This window comes from Chelon labrosus, assembly GCF_963514085.1.
Source record: "Chelon labrosus genome assembly, chromosome: 3".
NCBI classification, from domain to species: Eukaryota; Metazoa; Chordata; class Actinopteri; order Mugiliformes; family Mugilidae; genus Chelon; species Chelon labrosus.
In genome coordinates this window covers 18,370,276-18,385,828 of record NC_140339.1, presented here as the reverse complement: position 1 = coordinate 18,385,828, position 15,553 = coordinate 18,370,276, and the positions used below count along the sequence as shown (strand labels likewise).

At 42.8% G+C, this 15,553-nt stretch overlaps 1 protein-coding gene across 1 annotated transcript in view; it reads right to left on the bottom strand.

The window, feature by feature from the left end:
* Positions 1-1,178: 1,178 nt before the first annotated feature.
* Positions 1,179-15,553, bottom strand: part of igdcc4 (immunoglobulin superfamily, DCC subclass, member 4) — a gene marked incomplete at both ends in the record, with an annotated part of 43,022 nt that continues 28,647 nt past the window's right edge. The window contains 16 exons of the mRNA XM_084541027.1: positions 1,179-1,673; positions 3,025-3,153; positions 3,289-3,520; positions 4,107-4,209; positions 5,621-5,755; positions 5,895-6,065; positions 7,030-7,157; positions 8,787-8,973; positions 9,128-9,229; positions 9,608-9,820; positions 11,264-11,446; positions 12,146-12,283; positions 12,461-12,625; positions 12,721-13,131; positions 14,105-14,257; positions 15,140-15,274. Coding sequence (XP_084397153.1) covers positions 1,179-1,673; positions 3,025-3,153; positions 3,289-3,520; positions 4,107-4,209; positions 5,621-5,755; positions 5,895-6,065; positions 7,030-7,157; positions 8,787-8,973; positions 9,128-9,229; positions 9,608-9,820; positions 11,264-11,446; positions 12,146-12,283; positions 12,461-12,625; positions 12,721-13,131; positions 14,105-14,257; positions 15,140-15,274 — 3,080 coding nt within the window. The remainder of the gene's footprint in view (positions 1,674-3,024; positions 3,154-3,288; positions 3,521-4,106; positions 4,210-5,620; positions 5,756-5,894; positions 6,066-7,029; positions 7,158-8,786; positions 8,974-9,127; positions 9,230-9,607; positions 9,821-11,263; positions 11,447-12,145; positions 12,284-12,460; positions 12,626-12,720; positions 13,132-14,104; positions 14,258-15,139; positions 15,275-15,553) is intronic.

Sequence of the window (15,553 nt, the reverse complement as noted above, 5' to 3'; positions counted from 1 at the left end):
ATGGCAAGTATTTCACATTAAAAAATATATATCCCAATCCCAAGTTAAAAACTAATCTCCAACTAATGGCACAGTATCTTGACATTGGTGCATCCCTAACTGGGAGCTGAAAAAGGAGAATGGTATACAGATGGATTTTTGTAACATCCCCTCTAGTTCTCCCACCGACATATTGACACCAATACCAACATCAACATGTAACTACGTTGATTCCAAGACGAGATATCGTCACCTTTACCTAGTGTCCATGTTTACAAAGTCACGCCACCAGGCTATATCGCATTTCGGAAAGGAAAATCCCAGATCTATCTTTTTACATCTTGAGTGATTTTGTTACCTTCATGTCGACATGTTCTGTATTTGTACTGAGTATAATCATCTATAGAAATATACAGAGGTTATAAACGCACCTAGAATAATTAGGCACCTGAGACCCCCACACTCCAGTCAGGAAATGTGTGTAAATGTGTGTTTATGCATGGCTGTTTGAAGGTGTGTGAGATATAGAGGAACTAGCTATGATTTCAGCTTCCTGTGTGTGTTTCAGTTTGTTTGTGTGTGTTTGTTTGTGGACCCTGAGACAGCAGGAGGCTGGAGAGAGAGAGACACAGGTGTTCTGCACTCTCAGAGTGTGCAGATACTCTTCGAGGCGTATTCCTCAGCGCCACGGTAAAGTAGCATCCACACAACAAAGCCCTTGGAGAACCGCCATTTCCAATCGTCCCGTCAGTGATGATAGCCTGTCCAAGCGCTCACTCACTCAGGGTACATCCCTGCCTTTTTCTCATTCCTGAGGGGAACAGGGCCATGTGTGTGTGTGTGTGTGTGACACAGTGGGAATAGCCTCCTCCAATCAACTTCCATCTGCTTGGTTGATTTAAATATTTCTTTTCTTTCCTATGAACAAGAAAGCTACCCAGAGGGAAGAATGGTTGCAGTGATAGAGAATACATACCCATATACAGTACTCTACCACTAAAAATATACTGTATATGCAGGCAAACTGTATATACACACACATATGAAACGATGGATTAAAAGTATCTATAAAACTCTGCAAGGAAGAGAAATAAATCAAATAATGAGGTGCATAACAATGATCCATAGGGATTCTTCCTGGGTACATAAAAGAAAATCGGTCTGATGTCTATGTGTGGCTGATGCCCTACATGCAGAGGCTATGGGCACAGATAAGTGTGTGCTGCTGAGGTAGAGTGGACAAGGCCGGAGCTGACAAAGGGGGCAGGGGACAGTCCAGCAGAGATGGCCTTCCCTGCAGGTGAAGGACAGTGTCTGGAGTCCCTGTTTTCCAGATGCTCTGACCTCAGCACAGACCTCACAGTCTTAGGAGAGTGGAAGCCGTTGGTAAGCCCCACGTCCTGCTGTGGATCTGTGTCGCCTGTCTCCCTGTTGTGATTAGCCACCAACTTTATAGAGGGAAGACTTTGGGCCAGTTTCTCCGGAGGTTCCTCCTCTCCCGGCACACTTGGCTGACTCAAGGGGGAACATCTTCCCTCTGATAATGAGGGTCCTTTGATGGTGTTAGAATCTTTCTCCCTGTCACTGCCCTCCTCCTCTTTGTCCCGCTCAGGGTCTGACAGCTCAGAGTGAACGATGACTTCTGCCTCGACCTGGTTACTGCACAGGGATGCGGAGAGACGATCGTCTAAACCCTGCAAACAAAACAACATCAGTGTTTCTTGAGATTTATCTGTTAGCTTAGCTACCTGCATAATTAAGAATGATGCTTCTGAACATTCCCAGAGTATGTGTAAGAGTACGGAATGGATATTTCATTTTACGTAATCTGCAACTGTAAGCATAACTAACTAGCTTACAGCTTGCTGGAGTACAGATCAGTTTGTACTTCAATTATAATCGTGTGCTGGTGTGTCGGCAGCTTTCTCCGCGTACTTTCATCTTGGAGTTAATAAATGTTATTGTTACTTTTGAATTCATTGCAACACAGAAAAGAGAGAAGACGTCTGAGTAGATGGTCTCTAGGGGGCAGAGGGAAGGTGAATTTACTATGTCCAGCCACTGAGAGATGTGGAGGAGGAAATGCATTTACGAAGTGTATGATTATCTAAATATAGGACTGAGTACTTCCTCCTTTCAGTACAAGAACAATGTCTAATTCTGTCTTCTGGAACTTAATCCTCAGTCTTTAGAACAATAACAGGCACTGATCAGGCATAACATTATGACCACCTTCCTAATATTGTCTTGGTCTCCCTTGTGACTCATCAGAGACATGGGGGTTCTGAGGGTGTCCCGTGGTGTCTGGCATCAGAATGTTGTCAGTGGGGGTCTTTGGGTCCTATGGGTTGATGGGAGGGGTGTCTGTGGATCAGGCTTGTTCCACTGCATCCCACAGATACTTGATCAGTTTGGGATCTAGTGAATCTGGAGGCCAGGTCAACACCTTGTACTGTTCTTCATGTTTTTTTGAGTTGTTCCTAAACCGTTTTTGTTTGTGTCTGTGTCAGGCTGCATCCTGCCGGGGATGGCTGCTGCCATCAAGGAGTGTCATTGCTGTGGCTTGTGTGGTCTAGGTGGGTGGTACATGTCTAAATAACATCCACATGAATGCCAGGTCCAAAAGTTTCCCAGCAGAACATTGTCACAGGATGGTCAATGTTATTTACTTTTCCTGTCAGTGGTTTTAATGTAGTGGACGATCGGTGTATATGTTTCTATGAAGTGTCTAGTTCAGACCATATTCATAGGGTTCTTGTAATAAGCAGGTCAGCTGGAGACAATAAAGACAGAATAGAGACAATTCTTAGCGAGCTATTGCTGGTAAAATCTAATGATGACAGTTCAGATTTGGTTTATGACTTACTGTAACTTCACACCACTATTTCTACATGTGTGAGAGGCATTAGTAACGATGAAGGGCGGGCTTAGGAAACAGTTGATTAGAAATGCAATGTTAGCCAGTGATGTTAGAGCTAAAGCTGCTTGTCAGAGACCAGTTGATAACTATCGCAGATGGTGTAGGTCATTCATCCATTTATTTACCATGCCGTTATCAGTAATTAGCATGTTGAGAGCTCCATTAATGAGTGTTGGGGAGTCTTCTGATATGGTGTCTCTGTATCTAGTGATTCTGTTGGCCCAGTTATGGCTCACAGATCCGTTCCAAGCAGCCTGCAAGATGAGCAACACAGTAAAAGCATCAAAATTAGAACTATTATCCCGCTATCAATATGTGAAGAAAAAAATTACAGAGAGCATGTCCAGGACCCATCTGGAAATGAGCTTTCCCCACATGCAGGTTTTGACCTTGGGTTCAGGTGCAGGGGCATCTTCCCCTTCCCCTGGATTAGCACTTGCCATCAAACTCTGTTCCTCCGGGGCTTCTGATGGCAACTGAGCAGACTCTTGGCTGCCTGGGGGCATCAGTGTCTCCAGCTCATGGCTATTGCTACACTCTGGAAGATTGGAGGGACCAGGGCAGCCTCCTCTCCTGTACTGAGGTATCACAGCAGCGGGGTCCAGACCGCCTGATATCTCCCTGTTGGCAACAGTGATGGGAGGGGAAGAAAAGGAGATTGATCCTTTAAGAAAGTGAATACAGGTTCCTGGGTTGTACATTCAAGCCCATGACAAACGATTCATACAGCACAGATTATACTATTTATTTCATACAATATATTGCAATCGTAGGTAGACAAGAGTTATAAATGTAACTTGGGTTCAAGAAATTAACCAGCTGTGATGGTCAGGAAGCTTGGGTGCATCCAAAAAAGTTTCTAATGCTCTTCATCCAGAGGAAGCATTACAATATAAAAGATGAGAACAAACTCAAATTAACCAGTGCTTTTTCTTGGAGAGGGACAGAAGACTGCTGGAATATGTCATATGCAGACGTCAATGGTTGTTATGTAATTACTCTCACCGCCACAAGGGGGAGAGAAAAGTTCAGATGTCTGGCCTTAGAAGAGCTGCAATAAAAGTCTGAGCTTTGCACCATCTACAATGTAGCCGCCAGTCATACTATACTGACAGAATAAGAAAAATCTGAACAAAAGCAGTAGGGTTTCAGCCACTTTCAGTGTTTGGTCTCCTAATAAATGAGATATTCTTCGGTACTGCCTTACCTGGATTTGCTGTTACGAAAGCTGAAACACATGCAGAGGAGGATGCATATGAGCCCCAGACACACGCCAACAATGATGCCTGTCACAGCGTGGATGTCCAACTCTGTTAACACACCATAAAACATGTAACAAGAGAGAAAGAAAAATAGTTATAGTTTTATAGTTATAAACAGGCAACTATCGACTCATGACAGAAATATTGTGTTACAAATTCTACATTTATTTTCATAATAAATCTATTAGTAGCTATTGACTTGACTTGACCTATAAGTCCATCTTAAAAATTCAATGAAATCTAGTTTGGTACTGGTCTGATGTAAAGGGGCTGCTAGAATGTATTGATTTCCTCATCTAAGGCAAGGTTAGTGTAGCCAAGAGATATGAGGCAACATTTGACAAGGGAAAGAAGACCTTCATTGATATTCATTTATGCTGGGCAGCTCTGGCAGGCGGGATTAGGAGAGGAGAGGAAACAGATGGCAAGAGCTCTCACCCACCCACAAGCCATCTCAGTCCCATTTCCACTGCTTTCTGGTAACACTTCTGCAGCGCATGTGAGCAAAATAAACCTGTTACTCTATTTATTATATTAAGGATTTTGCTTTAAAAAAAAAAATTTAAAAATGAAGAAGAAATGCATTCTGCGGCTTCTTGCATCGGAAAAGTACTGGATGTGTATGAACTTCCTGTATCTTAGAGGAACATGTGGCAGAGAAAACTCAAATGCTTAATAGGACGTGGAGGGCTTAATATATTTATTTATTTTATTTTTTTTAAAAAGACACTTCCTACACTTCCTGTCTGAATTATTGACCGATGGACCCAGAATATGTGTAATGAGATTGCAAGCCCAAGCAGAAAGCAACTTGAAAGTGAAGAGAGTGTTTTGTGCAGAGTCTTAATTTAAAGATGCCCTTTGGCGGTCGCTGATGAGGGCAACCCTTTGGGGAAAAGGGAGAAAATCTGGTACTAAAAAATATAAAAACAAGACAACGTACACAGAAGACAAATGAGCAATAGTTTCTTCTGTTTCATGCGCTGAAGTGAAAAAAAAAAAAAAAAACACTGTAGAAGTCACGTTGTTTAAATAGTAAGCACCAATGAAAACTATGCATTAGTGACGCATTTCATTTAATTACTGTAGTAGCTGTTGTCCTTTGTTGATCAAGATGGTGCTACCATTTGTGCGACAAAGTGAAGCTTTTGTAAGTTTTCTATTAATCCTAATGGGGAAATTCGTTCTCTACATGTAACCATTCATTCGTACATACAGTAGCGAGTATACATAACAACAACATCCAACAACACAACATCCCTGCCTGTCAAGGTCCAAATTCCTATTCAAAATGTACAGCCATACTGAAGTAGTCTAACTTTTTCATATAAACTGGTTGTTGGTTGATTTTGATGCTTTAGTCTCCGTCTGTTAAACTCTATAGTTTTTATTGACCCCTTTGGTGAACACCTTCATTCCTTATTATTACTGTCACATATGTGGTCTATATAACACATACCATATTTCTGAAGGGGAGTGTGAACATCCTTTATAGGTGAATAAGGGCCTGGCCCCACCTCAGTAGATGCTCCCATCTTAAAAAAGTAACGAGTGCCACTGGACAAACCCTGGACCTCCACACTGGTAATGCTCCCTGAGAGAGATCCATAGTCAGTTATGACAGACAGACAGTTTCACTTACAGTATATCAATAACTGCATTAAAGATCTTGTTAAATATATATAAACCAATATAAGTGAGCATTATTTTGTGTCATGTCTGGGAAGACCCACCATCCTGAGAGAGGTTTTTCCACAAATGCTCAGGCTCACTGAGGTTGCTACTGTACAGAATCCTGTAGCCGGTGATGATACCATTAGGCTCCAGCGGAGGGCGCCAGCTCACCAGCACAGAGGAGGAGTCCAGAGCACTCAGCTGCAGCTCTTCCGGAGGTGTGGAGGGCCCTGAAGGGGAAAGGAGGACCAGGTCAGTAATTAGAGTCCAGTAATGAGGCCTCACAGCTGGGGAATGTATATTGTCTGCGTGGGGGATTTGACATGTTGTGTGACAACCATCTGTGTCCTCATGTCCCGGCCACCTGGGTACAGGGGAGGAGGGACAAGCAGGGCAATGGGGGAATGGGAAAGGGCTCAGGTGTTGTCACACCATAGCAGGGAGCGTGACGGGGCGACTCGTGGTAATAATGTCATTAGAACACTCAACGCTCACCACCGTCACCTGAGTGAAAAGTCTTGCTGGCCAACATTAGAGCCACTATTACACCTGGGTGTTTTATAACAGCCAGTTACCAGAAATTGTTGCCAAGCACTAATTCTCACGTACGCCGGCCAACGCACTGATCTGAGTACACACTCACTTGAATGCACAAATCAAACACACCTTCATATACATGTGATGCAGCTGAAAAAAACAAACCTTTACCTTGCTATGTGCAAGAAGAAGAAAAATATGAACTCAACCATTATAAGCATTTTAAGACCAAGTGTTGATCTAATAATCAATCGTAAAGACTATGCTGGAGCTGGATGGCTGAGTAAAGAAGTTGAAGTTATTTATTTTATGTCTTTAAAAATCATTCAAAAAGAGAATTCCCACAGAGCCACTGTCGTCATTTGCTGCAAGAAACACATCTACACACATCTACACCTGCTAACTGCCTAGGATACCAGCGCTTTCCTATTTTTTGGCACGGTGCAGTTCTTTCTGAGCCGTTTAGGTTAAGAGACTTTCTCAGGGGAACCGTAAAGGAAAAGGAGTGTTTTCATTCATCAAGCACCACACTTGAAGCAAATTCTCTTATGCCAGAAGGTTTACAACCACTGTAGATATACCACTGATTACCTATAATCAACAATATGCCGACAGTAAAAGCAGCGGTGAAATCTTCAGGGTTGGGTGGAGACTTACGGTCAGACAGAGTGGACTCCTCCACAGTGCCACTGAAGGGTCCAACCCCGTCCACTCCATTAGACTGCACGGCCAGCTCATAGCGGGTGAAAGGCTTCAGTGCCCCGAGCAGTATATCCTGCGCAGAACTGCAACATACAAAGACAGGGGAGCCTTGACTGTGTTTAATTAAAAAAATAATAATAATGCAGTTTAATAATTAAATATAAACTAGTGAGAACAAATGCATCCTAATATAACTGTCTACACTAAATCCCCCCTCATGGCTGTTATAATGCTCGTTTTATGTTGTTCTCAGCTTAAGGAAGGTGGTGATTTAACTGTATGATCATTTTGTGTGTAGGAAGTAGTTTGTGCTGCTGTTAACCCTTTAACCCACTCATTGAAATACTTGGAAATTACAAATCTCCAACCCGAGGGTGTTAGTGTAAGGCATAAAAAGCCTTTTTTCTTCTTTAAATTTTTCATTTTTATGTATTAAATCAGGCTCAGTGAAATGACCATATATGGTTCCTTGCCCTTAAGTGATAAACTGATGTAAACATGTCTTTTAGGCCATTAGAACATTAAGTGCTGATTCAGGTACTTGTCAACATACACAGTATCACATTAGACAAAATTAGGCCACTTCTTGGTGGTACTTAATAAAGTAGTTACAATCAGCGTTCATGCAGAGTTGGACCTTGCAGACCAAATTTGACCCTGATTTGACCTGAGACTGACTGATCTTTGCTGATTGTCTGGGTGAAAACCACATGCTTCTAGACCTCACTGAGGTAAAATGTGTGTTAGAGTTACCATATATGGTTCCACGCCCTGTAAAGGGTTAAACTGGATTGAATTAAACACTAAAGTGTTTCTGTTACTATAATGGGGTTGTCCAAATAATAGAAAAATGTGTCAGTACAATTGAATAGTGCCACAAACCACGGCCTCCAAAATGAAACAGGTTTCTCAGTTATTTAAAGAAATGCTGAATACCATAACCTTCAAGATTTAGTGTTTACTATATAAGGGTACATTCCTTTTCACTAGTAACACATTTATGAACTGGCAAGTGAGTGAAGTCTTGTTAGTTTATGCGTGTTGTGCGACATTATTTGTCATCTTTATATTACTATTATTAATACTTGATACTATGAGACCCCTATATAGTACAGTATCTTTTTATGTAACTCTATATCAAGAATGGTTAAGACAGCAGGGATGTAACTGTAGTCATAATATAACTGTAAAATGTAAGAGCAATGGAAACACGTTTTTTCGCGCCATTAGTCAGTGCCTCTAAAGACACTCTGACACCAAAACTTGACAAGCCGGAGCTACTCCAGCCATTCAAAACGTAACAGAAAAGATGTGTTGCCTTTTTGGTCCTGAACAGTACTGGAAGAAATTTGAGACCATGGGGCTATTAAAAACATACAGAGGTTCAAATGCTATTTTCTAGTGAGGCAACTTAAAGAGTTCAGATGCCAAGTGAGTGAGAGAAAGACAGATCAAAACTAGGCAGGAAAATACAAGAATGTGTTTTCTCCCATATATAATATTACATCCGCAGAAGTAATAGTGTGCTGCTGCATGACTTGTTTCTGTCATTAGTTTAGACTTGTAGAATTACAGAAGAAAACTTTCAAATGGAGGAAATCTCTGATACAAAGGGGGATATGGAGGAAGTAGAATTTTGTGACATAAGTTGTTATCTCTTACATATAACACAGACATGATTCACTTTCCGATATTAAGCCCGATGTTCTGACCTGGTATAATAAGAGACCAGGGATGCGTTGGTGGTTCCTGCTGGGCTGCAGCGCACCGTGTAGTTGATGATGCGTACGTTGCTGAACCTCGGCTTCTCCCAGCGCAGCCAGATGGAGGTGGAGCTGTTGGCCGTGGCCTGGATGCTGCTTGGGGGCAACGGAAAGGGGTGCGTGTGCGGTCCTGATGCTTTAACACACAAGTACACAGGACTTTCCTTTACTCTTGGCAAATATAAGCATCATTTGTCACTATTTTTCAGCCCGTAAAAGGAATAAAGGTCAAGATGTAAACACTTAGCATCTTTCATTTATGCATGCACACATACAAGGTGAAGTCTTACGTCTGTCGTGGGCCTTGTCTGTCCTTCCCTTCCACACTGCAGCTGCTCCATCTATTTGCTTGTTGAATGCCCAGACCCTCACCTCATACTGCCGGTCAGGGACTGACACAAACACAAACACACAGGGACAGAGGCAGAATGATTGATTTTCCCTACTGTAGTTACCTAGAGAGAGACTCTAGATGCTCTAGATCCTGCACTTATGTCCTGAAACAATTATTATATTTTTTTCCTGAGACTTGTCTGTCTATTGCTGTTCATTATTTGTCTAAATAGCAATACAACAGTGTCTGTAGAGGACATAAACTAAACAGCATTTCCCTTGCTCTGATCAAAACCTATTTTACTTAAAAACAGCCTCATCCAAATTCTTCCAAAGTGGTCACCATTTGAGTTAATATTTAAATCAAAATGTGAAATAATGAAAGGTTTGAAAACCACAAATATGTGTGAGGAAAGGGCTCTATCAACCCAGCTTACCCAGCCCGGTGAGGAGATGATACCGCGCCTTCTTACGGAGCCTTATGGTGTGGGTCTGTGTTGTTCTCGCTCTGTGGACCGACTCCTCGGCCTCCACCTCTTGACAGGACAGTTTGTAACCAGAGGCCAGCGTGTGATTGGGTGAGGGATGCCATGTCACGTTGAGTGTGTTCACTCTGGCTCTGACTTTCAGCTCAGTAGGAGCAAAGATCACTGAAAAAGAAGAACAACTTGACTTTTACTTGACCCATTGCTTACGGAAAAGATCCCTGGTCAAATTCATGCAGTCCTGCTGTTACCTGATGTGTGATGTCTATCAAAAACACAACTCTGTTGTCAACCCAAAAACAAGACCTAATATTGTGTAGGTCTCCCTTGTGCCTCTACAACAGTTTTGACTCCTCCGAAAATGACATGGGCCTTCTGAGGGTGTCCTGTGGCGTCTGGATATACAATGGTGTTAGTGGGGGAATTTGGGTCCTGAGGGGAGGGGCCTCTGTGGATCAGCCTTGTTCCACTGCATCCCACATATACTTGATCAGTTTGGGATCTAGGAGATTTGGAGGCCAGGTCAACACCTTGTGTTGTTTTTCATGTTTTTTGAGTTGTTCCTAAACTGTTTTCATGTGTGTTCCTGTGTCAGGCTGCATCCTGCTGGGGATGGCTGCTGCCATCAAGGAGTGTCATTGCTATGGGGTGGGGGTGCCTGGTCTGGTCTAGGTGGGTGGTACATGTCTAAGTAACATCCACACGAATGGCAAGACGGTCCAAAGGTTTCTGAGCAAAACATTGTATTGTCACAAGATGGTCAATGTTATTTATTTCTCCTGTCAGTGGTTTTAATGTTGTGGCTGATCGGTGTAATATTCTCATCTCTTAATCTTAAAAATCTTAAAAATAAAAATATTTTGCATTCACATAAAATTAAGCTAATTAGTAATGTCCACATCTGTCTAATATGCAGATGCCTTATCCTGTGCTGCCAAAACAGCTCTGACTAATCAAAGCATTGACTCCATAAAACTTCCGAAGGAGTCCTGTAGTATCAGATGCTAAGATGTGAGCAGCAGTGGTGAGGTGGGGCCTTGATGTACTGGACTTCAGACTATCGGCCCAACCCATGATGTTCAAGCCGATTGAGCTCTTTGTCATATTACTCAGACACTTCTGAACATTTTTCTTCTCAGTGGCTCGGTGCATTATCCTGCTGAAAGAGGCCAACACCATCAGTGTTGTCATGAAAGGGCGTACATGGTCTACAACAGTGATTACATAAGTGGTACATGTCAAAGTAACATCCACATAAATGCCACAACATTTCTTAGATCATAATACTGCCTCTGCCAGGTTGCCTTCTTCCTATAGTGTGCACCCTGTCGCCATCTCTTTCCCAGGTGAAGAAAAAGAAACAAGCTGTGCATGTGCATCTTTCAGTGCTACAGTAGCTGCTCTGTTTGATTGGCCTTCTCTCTCCCTATGCATATCAGTGGGCCTTGGGTGCCCATGACCTTGGCGCCTGTGCTAATTGGTGTTCCTTGGACTATGCACACTGGGATTCCCGCATTTGGAGACACAGTCGTCTTGTCATCACAGTCTGGTCCTTGTCAGATCCAACAGAATAATAAAAATTCCAGGTTTAAAATGTGTCTTCTTTACCTGTGCTGTGGTCGCTGTGGTTGTAGTGGGCTAACGTTTGGTGCTGAGCCCACTCAGAGGGAACCCCAAAGCCAACGCCTGTTCCAGCTGCTATCCTCAGTCGGTATGATTGGTTGGGCTGCAGCTCTCTCAGCGTGAACTGAGTCTCGTTCCCCCCCACCTCCACTGAGAACACAGTGTCCACTGTGGGAACACACAGTACATGCATCCATACATAGCATACAAACATACTAATGTAGTAGCTGTTTTTTCCAAATGCTTTTCTTAGAGAAAATGCAGAGCTGTATATGTTTTTTCTTGGAAGTGATGAATCAGGAAATAGCGTAATTGGTACCACAAATGTGCTGCTGCTGCACTAATGTATGTTTATGTATATTTCTGTCTCTTAGGGACAACCTGCGAAAATACGCTCTATTTACAGTGAGCTTGAAATCCCTGTGTATGTCAGAAAGGGGTTATTGAGAATAAATGATGTTGCTCTTCAAGTACACTTTTGCATTATATAAATTAATTAGCCCTGCCATACCAATTTCTGAGGCTCTGCACTCTCATTATGAACTATTTTCAGAAACAGAAAGCAGGGAATTTATTTCCCACTGTGCTCTTTACAAATAAAGATAAATCAGATAAATATTATAGATATTCTAGCATATTATAGAGGACATTATAAATATTATAGGATTACTCAGATAAAACAGCTAAAAAAACAATAAAGCCACACAAAGGCAACAGTACATAATAAACCAAAGCATCAATGTGCAAATGCAAGTGGAAGTGCAACGGTGCCATAAGTTCAGGGAAAGTTCTTTCGATGACAAATTAAACTCAGTGTGTCACACTGCTGTTTTCCAGTGTCAGTCATAGCCCGCAGCCGTTACTCACCCTGATCCAGTGTGCTGTACTCAATGCGGTAGCGGGTAACAGCTCCATGGCTGTGCTGCGAGGACAATGGATGCCACATCAGCCTGATGTCTGTGGGAGAAGTGCTAGCTATAGACAGCTGAGGAGGTGCACTGGGTACTGCAAGAAGGAAAGAAAGAACAGACGGAGCTGTCTAACGCTGCACATTGAAGGCCTACCCTATATATGTGTACAGTAACTGTAAAGTATGAGTGTTATAATGTCAGTGAAGCCTCCCAGGTTGAACTCCCGTGTGGCCTTATCTCTAGCTGTTTTCAACTGTGTTCGATTACTCACCATCCTCCAGCATCTCTACAGTAACAGACAGGGATGGACTACTGGCACCCATGGGAGAGTAAGCCACCACAAAGAAGGTGTAGGCAGTGTGCGGGAGAAGCTCTTTGACAAGATACTCAGTGGTGTCATTGTTCATTGCAAATTGATACTCCATATTATCGGAGCCTGAAAAGGAGGAAAAATATTTTAATCAAATCCTGTTTTTTTTGAAAATGTGCTCATATCATACCGGCACACACCAAGTTTTGAAAGGGACACACCTGCAGCACGCTGGCAGTGCACAGAGTAGCCGATTATTTGGTCTGAGTTGTACTCAGGTTTCTCCCAGGTGAGGAGGGCAGTAGTGCTGGAGTAGGGTGTGGCAGACAGGTGGCGAGGAGGACTGGGCAGACCTTCCCTAACAATGACCGTCAGTTTAGCAGTGGCACAGGCAGTGCCAAGACCATTGTCTGCTATGCACTGGTAGTAGCCCGCATCCTCCAGAGCCAGCTGGTTGATGAGCAGAACTCCAGGGCTTTGGGTCTTCACTCGTCTGAATGACTTGATGGGTTGGCCATTCTTCAGCCAGTGCAACACAGGAGGAGGCTCCCCAGAGCTGTTGCAAAGAAACCTGGCTGTGTTTCCCCGGGAGAGGGACACTGTCTCTGGGGGCTGAAGAATCACTGGAGGGGCTGTTGGAAAGAAGAACCAAAACTTTGACCTGTGTACTAGAAACTCAAAAGCTTTTATATGAGATGGATTCAATATGTAGCATTGCTGGAGGAAATCCTGACTTTCAGTTTTATCTGAATGTCCTTCTTTCGCCCCGGTTCACATCAGATAAATGCCATATCTTCCAGTTCAAACCTACCTGTGTTCGTGACTGTCTTTTACTTAAATGTTTCCAGCCTACATTACGATGACTCAAGTGACTCTTGTGACTTAAAGCACCTCCAGAGCTACAGTTGACAAAATACAGCTTTCACACACTGAGCAGTGCTGAGTAATGCTCATTGTCATGCATAACATTTTTCCTTTAAACAACACAATATTTTAAATCATTTGCAAAAGACATTTCAGAATCTCACATTTAGCACTGTGTCATAAAACCACTTTTAAACATCAGCTTGTGGATTGTAGCATCTAAAAGACCAATGACTCATGAGGACGTGTACGTTTGGACGTCATCTTGGAAAAACAATGTCATTATTTTACAGAACTGTAGTGGATGTCGGATTTATTCAGTTCTACCTCGTCCTTGTCCTCCTGCTCTTACTGATTCTCCAAATTTCACTTTAATCTAAGTCCTCCAATCAAATTTGTAATTGGAATTATGAAATCCCTCTCATGACTAAACCCCAGCCATAGACTGCACCTCTTTATTTGACAACACTCTAAAAGTAGAGAAAAAGGAAAGTGATGTAACAGCAGGGCTTAACAAGTAATGTCACAGTTCACAGTCAGCTTCTTAACCCATGAGCTACAAAGGTAGCTACTGTACATCTGCCAGGAGCGAAGTTGTTATTCATTTACTTATAGATAAGAAAAACCTTCAGTTAATTCACTCAACACCTTTCATTAAATCCAACATTCATTTGCTGCTTTCAATGAAACAGCTTTCAGAAATGTCTAATCATTATGTACAGAACATAACACTACTCTTACCAGGCACATGCAGCTCAGCAGTAGCGTTGACAAACTCTCTGGTCTTGGGCTTGTTGGCCCGGCAGACATAGATGCCGGCATGGTGACGCCTCGTGTCCCTAATCACCAGGTTTGTTGCGAGGACGACCACATCAGTGGAAATGGGCTTTCCGTCTGTTCAAAGGAGAAAGCAATGGAGAATAACAAAGGACGGCCCCAGATCATACAGATGGGAAAAAAAGGAGACTAGCCTTGAGAAAAGTGGAGATCATTTCTCGGGCTTTCAGTTGCCTGAGAAACAGCACAAAAGAGAGAGGCGGCTCTTTGAACAGCAGGGGATTTGACCTGTAATCATACAAACTGACCAACAGGTGGCTCTGTGACTTTTCAGCATGGGTGCACTGAGGCGTCTGCATTGGCACACTCCTAGGCCGTGTCTGAGATCATTCACTGTTCACCATATAGACCTCTACTTAGTTTGCCCGCCATTTTGTTGAGTGAAGATTTTCCACAGAAAACGGTCAAAACCTGCAAATCTCACAAAACAACCTAGTGGAAAATGATCACTCACTGAGCGACAGTTGCCGATCTGAAGTGCACATCTACTGAATAACAGAGTGCAAGTGAAAAGGTGACAACGTGTATATTCTTTGTATAGTGAAACGAGGGAATCATTTCAGATGCAGCACCAGACTCCAAATATCAGCATCAGGAAGGAATTCACATCATTTCCACCAAGAAGTGTGTGTGTTTAAGTGTCAGAGTTACGTAGGTGTGCATGAATCAAAGTGACAAATGATCTTAAACCATGACTCAATGCGCAATAGAGGAGCCCGGAAGAGACAACCATTATCACTGAAACAACAGCTTCACAGCTACAGGTACCGTAAATCTGATCCTGCCTTGCCGACATGTGTTCGTTCTGTGAGAGAGGCACACAGACGCGGAGAGAGGCGCAGATAATGAAAGTGTGACAGATGCACCACAAGAGGAAAAACAAATAGGCCTGAGAAGCAGAGAGAGAAAAGAGCGAGTAAGAACATTTGAGAGCATTACCTAGTCTGCTCCAGGACACCAGGGGTTTCGGCTGGCCTTGCGCCATACACTCCATCACGGCGGGATGGCCAAGCACCACTGTGGCATTCTGAGGCGGTGCTACAATCACAACTGTGTTCAGGGCTTCAGTAGAGCCTGTAATAGCCAAAAAAAAAAAAAAAAAAAGTGTATGCATTGGTGTTATGGACCCATAAATATGCCGTGCTGTAAGCCAAATACAGATGATCCTCTGACAAGGTTTACAGATTCTTCAGTAATGCAAATACTACTCACCACTGAAGTGACTAATTTCAGACACAGAACATATTACAGTAAGTCACAGTTAATACTATCCTGTCCTTGCATTTTGCGAGAACCTACAATTTCATACGTCAAATTGTAATTATCATGTATTAGAGAATCTGTGCACTGTAT